The sequence below is a fragment of the Stegodyphus dumicola genome, chromosome 12 (genome assembly GCF_044657685.1).
Source record: "Stegodyphus dumicola isolate Sdum_Otavi_A_Nest chromosome 12, ASM4465768v1".
NCBI classification, from domain to species: Eukaryota; Metazoa; Arthropoda; class Arachnida; order Araneae; family Eresidae; genus Stegodyphus; species Stegodyphus dumicola.
The window spans coordinates 71,714,514-71,730,365 of NC_140779.1; the positions used below are offsets into that span (position 1 = coordinate 71,714,514).

A 15,852-nucleotide genomic window follows, 5' to 3' on the forward strand; every position below is an offset into this window, starting at 1 on the left:
AGAAATTAAGCCCTGGGAGGAACCACAAAAAGGTCTTTAGGTATTCAGGAAAGTGAGCACCAAAACATTTCCCATTGCCAGGTTTTATGATGCAGCTAAACCAAATCCTAGAGAGAGAAGGAATGAAGAAACAAGTGACGTAAATGTATGGAGGGGCACCCAAATCTTCTAAGTGCTTAGAGCCTCTAAATGTCTTAATCTGGCCCTGACTTTATACAGGGTGATTCTAAATTGCTCTTTTTTTTTTTTTTTTTTTTCAAATTAAGAGGGGTGACAGTACTCATCCAGATGAAAAATAATTACCTTAGAACATAGAGTCACATTCCACTCTGAGAGGCAGAAAAGAGGAATATTAGAATTCCAACCTGAACTTACAACAGTGTTGGGAGAGCGAATGAACAAGACCAAAAGTTGTGCAATCAGTTTAGTAAAAATCTCGCAGAGAGTGCACAAAATGGATAAAACTGAAAACTTGGTGTTCGAGTGTTAATTCGTGCTCAGACTTGGATGGCAAACACTCAGATGGACATCTTTGGTTCACAAGGTCCCAACCTCGCAAACAATTGCAACAAGTTAATTATCATTGCATGCCTTTGCTATGGCAGTACTCATAGCCAGCAATTTAAGTTAGGTGATCAAGTAATCCCATAGCTAGCAAATAAACTCAAGTTTGCCAACTATATGTATCTTGTAGATGGTGGAGAACATGTTCCAAAATTGTGGCTGTAAAAATACGGAAGTATCTATAATGCTTTAAGATTTTTTTTTTCGTCTTAATTAATTAAATTATCTTGGCTTACAGTGGTGTCAGAAAAATCAGACAGATTAAACAAAAAAAATTTTAAAATAATAATAATGCACATATTTTCACATGCTGTAGTTACATTAAGAATATAAAACAGTGAGGTAGCTGAGACTATTTTTTATGCTTAATGCTAACATGTTTCAAAAGTGGTTATTTTGGGTCGTAAGCTAAATGTTATTGAAATGATTTTTAAAAAAAGGCCAATAAAACTTTAGGTTAATTAAGAAATGACTCCTCGTAGGATTTCAGGCAAATTTTGATTTTCAGCTGAAAAAAGTAAAACCATGCACTTGCTGATAATAATTGAACTGAGTCATCACTAATGGGTTTTACCTATTATAAGTAAATATTGAATATTAACACTCACTAAAAATGCAGTGCTAGCTGTACTCATCTAAAATGAAATTCTTATTTTTTTTTTTTTAATTTCTGAAATACTGGAAATTTATTCCGAGCTTTTATTTTGTATTAGATTTCTCTTGTGCTTATTTGTTTTTATAACATCACATTATTTATTAATTATATAAGGAAAATTTACATACCTTATTAGCCTTTTCCATGGAATCTATAAGTGTCTTCAGTTCCTTTTTTGATAAATCTAAACAAAGTAACTTATCATAGTCACCTATTATATCAAGATCTAAAAGTAGTCTAGGCTCATTAATCTGTGCCATCTTATCACTTGCAAGGGTCAACTAAAAAGTAAATAGAGACAATGAAGTTCTCAGTTCCAATACATGCCAAAATAACAAGGTATGTATAAGTTGATATAAAAAATTTAAGAGCCTAAATAGTAAAAAATAAATAGATAAATAAAGCATGTTTACATTTGTTGGAGATACTAAGGCAACAAGAATCAGCATAGTTTTCATAAATTTACAAGACTAGTTTGGCTTTATTCTCGTCACTACAGATGAAGAAGATCCTTTATTCAAACCTTCGAAACATCCTCCAAATTTATGAAACTTATGCTGGTTCTTGTTGCCTTAGTACAGAGGTTGGCAAACTCATCAGTCAAAGGAGCCAAAAATCATCAGTACAACGATTAATAAAATTTCTTTTCAACACCCCTGGTTTTTGAAGTCGGTTTAAACTAGTTACTAGCATTAAATAAAATCAGATATCGTAACAATAATAATCTTATGTATTGACAAAAATGATTTTTACATTAAAAATATGACAACACAAATTTAATGTGAACAATGACCATGTATTTCCTTGGAAAGTAGGTTAGTACATCATTTTTAATTTCAAACAGGATTCTGGGCTTTCATTAATAAGATAATTTCTCTATTTATTTTTGATAAGGTTCATGCTTGAAAAAGATTATTAACATGAATATATAGAACCAAAGAGTGAAAGAACAGCAAATGTTAATTTCTTTAGAGGGTAAAAAAAGTCAGAAATAATTATAACTCAGGAAAACTATTCTAGGTGTTGAAAATTATCATGTCTTCCTTCTCCAGGTCTTTCAAAGCTGCTGTGTGAACTAAGATTTCATTTATTTTTCTTCAGTATTTCCATATCAGGCATTAAGGTGTTCAGATTTAGAGTTCCATAATTCTTTGTTTTTAATTCCTGTCATTGAAATTCACTATCGTGAATGCCAATATTCAAAGGAGAAAAATTCAATTTTCTTACAAATTACACTAACAGGTTTTTTAAACATTATGCTATATCTGAATTCTTGAAACCTCTGTAGAAAAGTTTTCTTTTTATTTAAAACTGTCGTTTGTCACAGTAAATGTCAATTATTGAATTGTTTTTCCAGCAATTTTTCAGCAGACTTGGAAAATGAATTAATGCTTCTCTTTCAAAATGAGCAAAGAGGGATAATTTGTTTTTTTAATAAAATGACTTCTTCCAACATCTAAAAAATTATTTTCTTTCTCCTGTAGTTAATGATTTAGATGATATGTAACTTCTGCCATGAAGTAAAATTTTTTGATCCATTGATCATCCATTAGTTCAGGATATTGAACACTTGTTTCACGGAGAAATTCTTTAATTTTTAAGTGAAACATTTTCTCTTGAAAGCCAACATATCTTATTATGCAACAGAAGATCTTCATATTTACTTTCCATTTCCACTAAAAATTCTTTAAATTGGTGACGATAAAGAGCTTTAGCTAGAATTATGATGACAGTCTTGATCACTAGTTCCATAATATTGCAAATTTCTTATGGAAATGCTTATGCACAAAGATGAATGATGCAACGGTAAACAAGTATCTAATGATTAGTTTTTTTCCTTCAAAACAGAAACAAAACTTTTTTTCACTCCAGTCATACATTTTGCCCCACCTATCGAAATTGAAACAATTTAATCAAATCGAATTATATTTCTCGATGCATTCAATGATAGCATTGCAATATCCTCACCATGTGTTTACCCTTTCAGTGGCAATAATCTAAAAGTTCCTTACCAATAGACAAAAATACATCAAACAAAAAATGAAACTTGTGTCATTTATGTCACAAGATTCATACATAAAAAAGGAACCAATTTAAGACGTTCGATTTGCTGATTGGTTATATTCAAAGGCATTTTGACTGTTCTGTCTTTGTTTTAGCAGACAGTGGTAACTCTCACATATTTTTTAAAGAATTTCTGCCTTGTTCTTAAAATTCTGGAATAACACTTTGAATGAAGACATCTGAAATGTCTAAATAAAACAACTTTTAATAAATGTCTACATAAAACATATGTAGACATTCAATAAAATTTGACATTCATTTTAATCTATTCACCGTATATGTATGAATGGTTTGCCTCTCTTAGCACTCTCTTGACTAACATTGTTGGGAAATTACACCCAATAAACATAGAACTTGATTTTTCTTGACTTTTCTGAAGTTCCTCAACCGCTTTCTTCCTTGCATCAACCGCAGGATATTTACTGCCTAAATGATGTGTGTTTAGTTATAAAGTTTCTCTCCAAATTTAATTTTTCTTGTCATGTGCCAATTTTTCTTGATGAATAAGACATGTTGGAAAGCCATTTGAGCTTTGTACAGATGTGAATGATGTAGTCCATTCAATTTAAATTCATGGTTTTTGTCTTCCATTTTTCTTTGTTGCCATGTCAAATACATGGCATCTAAAAACATGTTTCGTTTTATATGAGCAGCAACACACAGTTATACCAACTTGTTAAATTAATACCAAAAATACTTGCAAGATCTGTATCTGGCTAAAAGATACAGCAGGTTAATGTGTTGAATAGGTACTCTCATTACTTGCATGAGAATTTTCAGCACACTAGGAACTGACCACTGTACACATTGATAGACAAGCTGTGAATGGCTCACTCTTGCTTAGCTCGTGCTTTGTAATGACTTTCCTTAGCACATGTTAAGCTTTACTGATGTAATTGGCTGCTACACACTATTGGTGATATATCATAAAAATGCCGACTTGTTGTTCTGCAATATTTTGTCACAATGTAGAAATTAACCTGAATTATCACAGTTTAGGTGGTTGTTACATTTGGCATGATTATTATGGAAGGTCTTCTGTCTGGGCTAATGCTAAGGAGAAAGAAATTAACAAGCTACAAATTTTCCAAAATAAATTTTTCCATTGTATTACCTGTGGAATGTTTTCCCCTGTATGGGCTAATGCTTAGGAGAAAGACATTAACATGTTACAAGTTTTGTAAAACAAAATTCTTTACACTTCAAATTTTGCAAAATTAATTGATCTTATTACTGAAGCTGCTTGGTTTTCAGGAACAAGAATCTGCATAATGACTCTAAGAATGATTACATTAAGGACTACCTCAATAGCTAAAAGAAAATTTCTACCATAATGCTGAAACAGATAATGCTGCAAATTTTGCTGAAATCTTAAATTAGGAATTTGTTACAGAATATTAGTTTTCCAGACTCTAATGCAGCACATCTGTTCAACACGTTAGACCTGTATATATCATCATCTCTCCTGCACAGTTTTTAAATGTAGGAACATCTCCTGCTTCATATTAAATGTCTTTATCTCACTTTTCTTCATGTCAATCTTAGTACAGCGAATAGCACACAATGCTTCAGAGCTTAGATTAATGGTTCGATCCCAGCTGACAGCATTTAAAATTTTTTCCATTTATGCTAAATACATCGTGAATTTAATAATTCAAAAAGAATATATATATTACAAAGTGTTATTTTGTCCAAACTATCGATCACTGTGCCTCGGCTCGGCTACTGGCAAAACGGATACATAGTCTAGTTTACATTAATAGCCACTAGATGTCAGTTGTCTTCTGTTTTGTGTGGTAACTGTCAAATGTTTAAAATGGCTACTCTGAAGCAGAAATTATTTTGTGTTCTCGAGTTTGACATCCTGTGACTTCTTCCTGTAGGATTTCATTAAAGACAATGTTTATGTACCACCACTCCCACAGAACCTGGAAGAGGTGAAGAACCGGATCCGTACTGTCATAATATCAGTGACGACGGACATGCTTGCCCGAGTATGGGAGGAATTTGAGTATTGATGTGATATTGTTCGTGTCGCTGATGGAGGACATATTGAACATCTGTAATCTGAACTTGAGAGGTTCGTACATATGTGACTAATACAGTTTAATAAATATATGCATTTGAAATACGTATATTCTTTTTAAAACCTGCTGTAAGGTCATTTTTATATTATCCAACTCATGTTCTACATGATTCATCAACAATTATATTTTTCCTGCATCTGTATCTCTACAATAAATTTTTAAAGATTCTAAATCTGTGAAGTTGTGACTCAAACCATGAACTTTACTCAGTATACTGATTCAGGTCTCTGAACTTCTCTCCCATGTCCTATAGACCTAAGGTTTGTACGTGACCATGTGTGTTATTGTAATTAGTACACTCTCCACAATAATAATAATAATAATAATAATAATAAAAAAAAAAAAAAAAAACTGAAAGATTTTAGATTATGTCCAAAAGGGGTGATTATTTTTCCATTTACAAACACAAATACATATTTCAAGAGTATTTCGGCTAATATCCTTTTGGGCTAAAGATATTTAAAAATAGCATATGTTTATAATTTCTGACAGACAGTCTCATGGACTGGAGATAAAAAATTATTTTTACGTACAGTGTTGCCACTGCTCGCTTTGAAATCGTTGAGTTTGTTAATCAAAATTTCATTAAAGTTTTACAAAATATGAAATAGAAAGTAAAACAAATCCCAAATTCGAGCTCCCAGGTGCTCATACGCAGATGAAGGACTACATTATTCAAAATTTAATAGCTCTAGGTACCGTTGTTTTTTCACAATGTTGTACCGAGAAACATACAGACTTTCTTAAAGATTTTTCATTATCTAATTGCTTTAAATATAATACATGGCGATAATATTTGCTGGCAACAATTTGAAAAGTGATACATTGCATTTAAGTGATTCAATGCAAAATGCCGTTTTGAGACTAATAGCCCCTTTGGGCTTAAAAAAATGGGGACATTCCTGTATCATCCATTGTACTGAGCTAATTGGTGAAATTTAACTTGCAATTTTCATATCTCAAAAGCACAACTTAAGATATATACAGTACAAAGTGCGAAATCCGGACTGATCTAAAATCCAGACCTCAAAACCGTTTTCTTGTAGGCTTTATGCATGCGCATTTGATTCCCATTTCACCACATAATGAAACACCTGGAGAATCATGATTCTTAATTTCACTTCAACACTAAATATTGTTATTAAAGAAAAAATCATTTTGGCATAAATTTGTATGATCAGTAATTTGGCCGAGGGGTAATGTCTCTCAACACGGGTAGTTCGGTCCAAGGTTTGAATCCCGCAAACAGGCTGGCTGCATGGATGTTTTCGTGGTTTTCTTCACGTGTAACATGTATACGAGCCAGTTTCCCTTACAAAGTCCTCCACGAAGGCATATCTCCCTTAAGGCAGATAGCCCTCGAGTGCTTTGCCGTAATCTAATGAAACCAAACCATTTCAAACCTAAACATTCCACATAGATGCATCGTTGCTCTGACGCCAATCTGGCGAATCATTATTTATTATACTTTCCTTTCATCACATGTTTATAAACACAAAAAATTGAGTAATGACTCATGTGGTGATGTCTTAACAAATTTTTATGTTAGTGATTGAATAATAAAGGAGTATGGTAACCTTTTATGTTGACATTACGCATGGCGATGATTACAGATTTAAGTTAAATGCGCTAAAAAATGTTGATGAGGAAAACGTTAACAATTTTTTTTATATGCTAAAAATAGATTTTTTAATGATACTCATAGGCCAAAAGACTACACTTAGTGCTATTTGAATTAAGAATAACTGATTTATTACTCACATAAACCCAGAACCAGCGCCAAAGTTCGTATGGCCACACTGCACAGCAGAATTTAGACAGACAGAGACTGCATCAGGCGGTAAGATTATCTACTGCCGGCCCTCAATAAAGCTTAAGTATATGTGGGAATTTATTTACTCAGAACTCTTAAGAATCTTAATGTGCAGGAAATAGACATAAGAATAATAAATAACTACACAATTCAGGTTTAATTGTCGCTATGCATGATAGAAGCAAGATAAAATTTAACGGAACAACTTGTCGTTAGTCTCCAAGCTCATGATGCATAGCCAAATATGTATTTAGTGAAGGATAGTTAAATTTGATGGTGATAGCCGCTAATCTTAAAGGTTTTCAAATATCGCAAAACAAAGGTGAAATTTTCCAATTAACGGATTTTATAAAGAAATGTGGAGAAGCGGTAATAAACGAAGATGATATAAAAGAAGTTTTTCATTGTGATGCAACGCTTCTCAATCCTCAATCAATGAATGAATGGCGAAATCTGTAGTATGGTTTTAGATCCAGAAGACAGTAACAGAGAAGTTACTGAAAATGAAAAAATTTCAATTGAAAAGTTAGTCGGAATGCAGTTACAGGACGTTCAACAATGTAACTGAACAAGAGATTATGTCTGTCTACAGAATTAAAGAGAAAATATTAGCACAAAAAACAAAACAACTTACATCGAAAGAAATGTTTAATAAGGTAAAGAAATAAATATTAAGCTCTTTTTTGTAAATTTTGTTATCCTTTGGCTCATAAATAATAATTTTTTTTTTCCATATTTTGATTCTACAACTCAAATAATGGTAAAATATTAATTTTTTTTTAATTTGGAGGGAAAATTACCAAAAAATTTAAAAATTTATCTTGGCACACTTTCAGCTTGAGCCAAGAGTAATTTACTTGGTGAAATTCTTAATTTATGGTAACCTATTTCCCTATCTCTTTTTTCATTGTGCATCGCCGGAAAATAAGGTGCATTGTTCATTCTTTCAAATAATTTTAACAAAATACATAAAGCACATTTGGCATTATTATTTCTTATAACAGATATGGCAGATTTCAAAACATGACAATAAATAAATAATATATAAATTCACATATATTTTCAGAAATTTTACTAAGCTCTAATTTTTTCAAAGTATCCTTAGAAATATGTCTACTTTAAGGTAATGGCAAAAATTTTACAGGTTATAATTCAAAAATATTTTGGAAAATTACATAAAAATAACTAATACAAATTTTTAAAACAAATCTGAAAGCAGCTGTGAATTTTATTTGGAGTGAACCTAAATTTTTAACTGTGAAAGAGGGAATCAAGTAAGTTTAATAAAAAAGAGAGATATTAATTAATACATTCCAAATTCAATTAACATTAAGGTGCTTTTGAGAGCTAATTTTTTAAAACTACTCTTGCAATTGTTTACAAAACTTGGAACTTTGGCATAATTTGAGTCAGAGAATCGAAATACGGAAAAAAATTGGTATGTCATTTCAGAAAAAGTCTGATTTTGTATCTAAATACCTATGTTAGAAGAATATTACATATAAATCTAATATATATCCTAAATCGTGCTTTCAGGACATAACAAATGCAAACTACATTTCGTCATTTGGTACAGTAGAACACGAAATAAAAAATTGTTTACTTTTTTGGGGAGGGTACAAAGTATACCTTATTTTATTTTCTCAACTTTTATTGTGTTTTACTATTCTGCAACAGTATTTAATTTCTTCCGTACCATGAAGTGGCTAGCATAAATTCCAGTATCTACTCTAAAACTATCTACTACTCCAGTATCCAACTCTAACTGAAAGAAATATCCAAAACATGAAAAAACATAAATAATATAAAATAAATTAATTAATTAATTTAAAAAGAGGAACTTTCATGATAACAGTAAATATAGGATGAAATATCAAACAAAAATACATTATGAAATAAATGTAAAATAAGGTGAACTGACTACTACACGATACAGTGTTCATGTGAGTATTGCGAACAATGTATAAAATCTAAGATAGCTTAATTTGTTTATTTAATGGCTGAATAATAAATCATTTCCTTCCAGAATTTGGGATAACTGATCTATGATTTATCATTGAAGAACGTGTATAAGTTTTCTTGTTTCTACTCTTTGCAAGGGGCAACAAGCCTGGTGGTTGATAAACAAATGTGTTTGTGACAGCCATGTAGAATGTCTGCCTTATTTTGTATTAGTTTTGTGTCACTTATTTTGTATTTAGAATTAGTGTAGTTAAATAAAGCTAAAGGAAATACAGTCCTTATTTAGTGAACAAAACACAGTGAAACACATTAAGTGACAATTTCATACATAAACCGACAGTATTAATTTAACCCTTTGCAGCATGGTGGGTCAATATGTGTCCCACCTAATTAATATTTATTTTCTCAGTTAGCAATTTCCATTAGAAATTTTCTAATCTTTTAAAAGTAATCGATTTTAGTCATTATTTTTCTCAATAGATGTCACTACTATACCAGGGCTTAAGTTTATAAGCAAAAAATATTCAAAATAGGATCACAAGAGTGATATTCAGGTATCTCACATTTTTCAATATTTAAAAAATTTTGGTATACAATTTAGGATATGTATGATTCTTTTTAATATTCAAAGGTATTTTATTTTCAAAAATCTTAATTGGATTCAATATTTTATAACATTAATTTTGCAGTTGAAATAAGTGGGTTAAAATTTGTCCCACCACACACTTGAATTTCCGCTCAATAGATGGCAGCACTCACGATTATTTTTTCTTTTCTTTTTTGCATCTACTTTTTTCGTGATTGCACGCGTATTTACATCTGTTGTATGCTCTGATGTGCTAAAATGTCTAGAAAAAAAAATTAACAACTCAGGAAGCTTTGGATCTTTTTGCTGAATTGCCATCCGATTGCGACTCAAATGCTTCAGATGTCAGTTCTGATTAGATGAAATTGAAATCCAGGAGAGAATACTGAGGTTGAAGTTATTGCTGAAGAAGAAAGGGAAGTAGTTATAATTTGTTTTACTTTTTAAAGACACAGAGCATCTATGCATGTGGCACTGTAAATATGAATCGGAAGTATCTACCCCAAAATTTAAAAGAAGACAAATTTATGTCGAGAGGAGATATAGACTTTTCAGTTAGCGATGATTCAATTTATTGTATAAAATTGAAGGATAAAAGATCCATTTCTATCCTGTCTTGCTTGGAAAAGGCAACTGAAATGAAAGAAATTAATAGAAAAGAACGAGATGGAAAAAAAAAAAAAAAAGTACTGTGCCCAAACAGCATTATTTCATATAATAAGAATATGGGATATGTTGACTTATTTGATCAACTGAAATTACTATATAAAATAGAAAACAAAAGCAAGAAATGGTGGCACAGGATCTTTTTTTACTTTTTAGATGCGAGTATAGTAAATGCATTTATTCTATTTAAGTTTGTTCGCGAACCCGTTCATGATGTAAAAACAATGAAAGATTTTCTTCTCTCAGTTATAGAAGGTCTATTGGCACTTCGAGGCAAGAAAAAGCTGAAAAGAAAACTGAAATCCCCAGTTCAAATAAAAACTAAAAAACCGTTCGTACAACCAGAAAAGAGACTAAAAAATGTTAGTTACACGCCAGAGAGAATGAGCAGGAGAAGATGTACATATGCAGCACATCGAAAGAAGAACGAAGAACATTTTGGATGTGTGAAACATGTGAAGTGCCTCTATGCTTACAAAAGAATGAAAAAATATGTTTTTAAAATTTTCATGAAAAATAACTTTTTTCAATTTTAATCATATATAAATGTTTTTGAATCAAGTGCCAATTTTAATATTTTATTTAGTATCATATGTACGAGTATCAAATTTTAATCTTAAAATAATGTCCAAGAAAATATTTTCTTTTGTTCCTAAAATTTAAAAATATTAAATATATTGTACAAAATGCATTTTAATGTGTTTATTATCAATATTTTAGAATGCATGCTTTATTTTGTTTATTCATTCCACATATGATTTTTTTCCCTGCTATACACCAATATGCTATAAGACGTGTTAGTTGCATGGTGGGACAAACGGTATCCCACCTACCCCCGTAAAAAATGAAAACGCAGAATTTTTTTCAAGCTTGAAAGGCACTTAGGTAAGTCCATCTGACTTATTCTAAGGCATTTTTTTAAAGATTAAAATATTTTTTTAATATGCGTGTCGCAAAGGGTTAAAGCAATTAAAAACATAAACACAGATTTTAAAGTGAAAAAGAATAACATCTTTTTCCACATATGTTTTTCAAGTCACGAGTAAATAATTTCTGCATATCTGGGCTTATCTGAACAACAAATGAGATATTATTAATTCAAACAATGCTAAATATTTATCATTTGACTTATGAATAGTGTTTAAAAATGTATCTTTTACATATGGAAAGAAATTCCTGTTAAATTTCTACAGCGCACACATTCATCAGCAATAGACTACGCATGTTATACAGTGCACACATTCATTGCAACAGACTATGCACGGCTGAAGTTTTTATTCGGCACCAAGCGACGAAGGTTACCATGCTGAAAAAATCTCTACTGTGCAAACATGAAGCATAAGCTGTGCTAAGGCAAGATGCTGCTCTTGTGTACCTTCTCCGCACCCACCTTCACTACGACAACCTGACTGACACCCCACTAGCCCATAGTCAAAACTGATTTGTAGCAGAATACATGCAACCTTTGAGAAAGCTTATGCTTTTGTAAAAAAATGCACATATTAAAAATCTATTCATAAACATGAAAATACATTTTAGAAGTGAATTTTTACACAGATTTTTATATACTAGATTTTTATACATATCAGAAAATATCTAAAATTTATACATTTCTATGATATTATTTGAAAATATAATGTCAGCATTCCATAAAATAATCTTAATACATTATTTAATTAGTTTCAACAAGTCCTAAGTCAAATAGGAATAAATTTATTCAATCTCCAGTCCAGTGTCATCCAATATCAAATAATCCAATGTCATCTGAAAGATTATTAGAATGTAAATATATAAATTTTGCTGCACTTTCTTCATATAAAAGTATTATATTAATCCAAACATAAGCCTCTTTTCCTTAAGATGCTGAACATGCTAAAGCCATCACAATGTGCAATCTGGTTAGTTAAAAGCTCTTATTAACAAACTAACAAAAATTTACATATTTCTACAGTTTCTTACCTTAAGTTTCCAATCAAAATTATTGAGAAATGCTGGAGACACTGCATGACTTTTTTCTATCAGAGTCTTTTTTAAATCAGTACAGCGTACCTCAAGGCAATCTTTAAGAATATTCTGTGTTTCTGTAGGCAGGGATGAAAGAAGATCGGTGATCTGTAAGAATAATTATATGAAGCAAAAAATTTCCTTAAATTATGTTCTCAAATATGTTGAGAAAATAAATATTTACTAGCAAAGTAGTTAAAATGTGATTTTAATATACATTTTTTTTTTTAAATTTATATTTCATTTTCTATGAAGGCATTATTATTTTTAAATTTTATTTTTATATAATATGCTTCAGTGAAATATTATTTCTGTGGAATTTCAACAAATTCATATGCTAATATCCAAGATTATATGCATAAAAATATCAACTTTTTAACCTCATCAAAACACCAACCTATTTACTTATGATGATACATACATGCCACCATAACTAAAGTGACCACATTTTCATTGAGACAAAGCGGAACAAATAGAATGAAATGAGAATTATAATTTAGTTATGAAAGCAGCCCAAGAATTCAAAAAAATATAATTTATTATATACATTCATATACTTGTCTATAAATATACAAAAATATATTTACTATTAACAATTGGCAACTATAAAAATATTTATAAAAAACAATAATTTGAATATTATGTTTTTAATTTAATTTAATATTTTATTTAAAAAAATTATGATTTTCTTTCATAGTTATATCTTTTATTCGGGTGAATACTTTGCAATAGATTCGGATCATTTATTAAAATGTCGTGAAATTTCTCACATGAATTGATCAAATTATATTTTAGGCTTAACACAGATTTTTAAAGTTTTAATGTTCAACTGCTTTTTCAATTGTCCATATTTTACTGATACTGTAAAAAACATGTTGTGTTGCTGCATTTGTTCCTGGAAGGGAGAGCGAGTGTTCTACAATTTTCAAAATATATTCATAAGGAATATTATTCTGTTTTAAAATGAAGGAATAATTCAGTCCATTTTTTGTTTGTTTCCACATTTGCAGACAACCAACTTTTAATTTTTTTCATCAGTAACGCATCTTTTTACCAATCACACCTCATCAAAAAGATCGTTTTCGCAAATATTATTTTTCGGAAAATAGTTACTAACATATTAAAAAGATTTTTCCACATATTCCCATGAAATCTCCTTTTTGGCTCTACTCTTATATGCGCCCTAAGATCACCAAATGTGGCAATATGTGTTCTGCGCTGGTTTTTGGCACGACTGCGTATTGTATGGCAACCCTTTTGACGTTGAATACTCTTTTGCTGGAATGTTTTAATAGCTCGTTGGTTTGTGTCGTGCGTGTTTTGAAATGGCCTACATTGCAATGAGAGACGTGGTTGCAAGAGGGTTTGGGAGATTATTTGTAGTGGCTGTGTATGATAGAAGTAAGGAAACTCTGATGCAATATATTAATAAGTGGATTGAGCCTTGTACAACTAGTTTTTTGGATGGCTGGAAATCTTGCAAAGATTTAGGAAAAGAAGGTTTTGAACATTTATTTGTGAACCATAGTATGAATTTTCTGGCTAGTGTGTCTGGCTGTCATATAAATACGATAGTGATTACGTGGCGGCATGAAATTGGTATTTCTGCTGTTCGAAAAAGCATTCATTTATGGTAAGTGCATTTTATTTTATTCTTGTTCTTATTTTGTAGAATGTTATGTTCATTGTTTTTTTTAGTATGAATTTTTGTTGTTATTGTTGTTTTTTTGAATTGTTTGAAATTTATCTTAGTTATTTTAGTTTACTTTGTTGATTAGTGCGGAGTGCCTAGATTGTGCAAATCATACAGGATTCTTAAAGTTCAAACAGAACGCTGTGTACATGGTATTCTTTGAAATGTATTGTTGTTATGTTAATTTATTAAAGCGAGGTGTACATAGTTCATATATTATTTCGCTGCCTAGACTGTGCAATTCAAGGATGTTTCTTTAAGTTAAAACATATTGCTGCGTACACGGATTCTTGTCAAATATTTTTGGTTAGAAACTTTAAATTTTTGCTACCTAAATTTTTTGTTTTTGTTTTGGATTTTTAGCTTAAATTGTGGGGTCAAAACGTGGTTTTTGCATGTGCGAAAATTGTGTTTATGGAGATATTTTAGGCTTAAAATTCGAAATGTAGACAAAAAATTTAGATAGTAATATGGCACCATGGAGTTTCTCGCCAAAAATGTTTGGCGAGGAATTTGGTGATTTGAGGGTGCATATAAGAGTAGTTCCCTCCTTTTTTAATGTCACCCAATGAAAGTTTTTAATATCCTCGAATTGAACTGTCCATTCTTCAAGATATTCCGAGCAATTATAAAAATTTCTGACTTCTTTCAGAAAATCAGGTCGTTTAATATGGCACCTTGTTTTTCCAACCTAGTGATGTCCTTTCGAATAACTAAAGGAACGTAAGCATTATCAATTCTTTCTCGCAATTTTGTTTTTAAATTATTGATTTCATTTGACACTTCTGTAATTGAAAATTTGTCCCCTTCAATAACTTTCACAACATTGTGAAATAATGTAACTTGGTTGTGGATGAACGGAAACAAATTTGTGATGCGTCATTTTCAAAAAACAGCTGCAATATTCTTGGACACTTATCTTGTGATAAAAAAGTATGATTTTAATAGTTCATATACTTTAAAAATATTTTCTACAGCTCGTAAAAGAGCTAGCCATTTTGTTTTGCTGTAACCAATAATTCTTTTATATTTTATTTCTGCGTTTTCACAAAAATCCTTCAAACTTTTGACATGCACAGTATATATATAAAAATACAAATAAATTTTTGCAATAATATTTTCAACATCAACTGGAAATAAATCAGATGCTATTTGAATAGTATTGTGTAGAATGTGCGCTGCACAACCTACTTGAAAATTTTTTGCTTCAAACGTTCGTTAAGTTTCGTAAAAACGTTATTGATGCCTCTTCTAGCTTTTCCACAAAAATTTGCGTTAGTGTCAAAAATGCAATAATTTTATTGTTCAAATTATTCTTTTTTAACTTATTGAATAAAAAATTATTATGAAGTTTCACTTGGCAGCTGCCCAGACGATATAGTGGTTAGGGGAGCCTGATTGCGATACCAAAGGGTCTGGGTTTGAATCCCGGAGAAGGTTATAACTGTCTGTCCCCTCATAGGAGGCAATGGTAGCCCACCTATTAGGTGCCTCCATAATAAAGAGACCACCACGTCTGGCCTTAGTATAGATTAATGGACTCTGTTACAAAACTGTAACTGTTCAAAATCTGCTATTGGAAAAAAAAAGTTTTCCCCGGCAATGAAACAAAATGTAATATTTTAATTTTAATTCCTGTTTCTGAATCAAAAAGTCTAACAATTGTGGGAAATAATTTTAAATCTTTGTGGTTGGAAACATCATAATATATGGACATAAAATGCACATTTATCTAATTCTTTCTGGAATTCTGAAAAC

At 30.8% G+C, this 15,852-nt stretch overlaps 1 protein-coding gene across 1 annotated transcript in view; it reads right to left on the bottom strand.

Moving 5' to 3' along the window:
• LOC118182156 (COMM domain-containing protein 8-like) overlaps window positions 1–15,852 on the bottom strand; it is a 36,297-nt gene that overhangs the window by 4,544 nt on the left and 15,901 nt on the right. The window contains exons 3-4 of the mRNA XM_035351472.2: window positions 12,357–12,509; window positions 1,348–1,500 (exon numbers count right to left, since the gene is read on the bottom strand). Coding sequence (XP_035207363.1) covers window positions 1,348–1,500; window positions 12,357–12,509 — 306 coding nt within the window. The remainder of the gene's footprint in view (window positions 1–1,347; window positions 1,501–12,356; window positions 12,510–15,852) is intronic.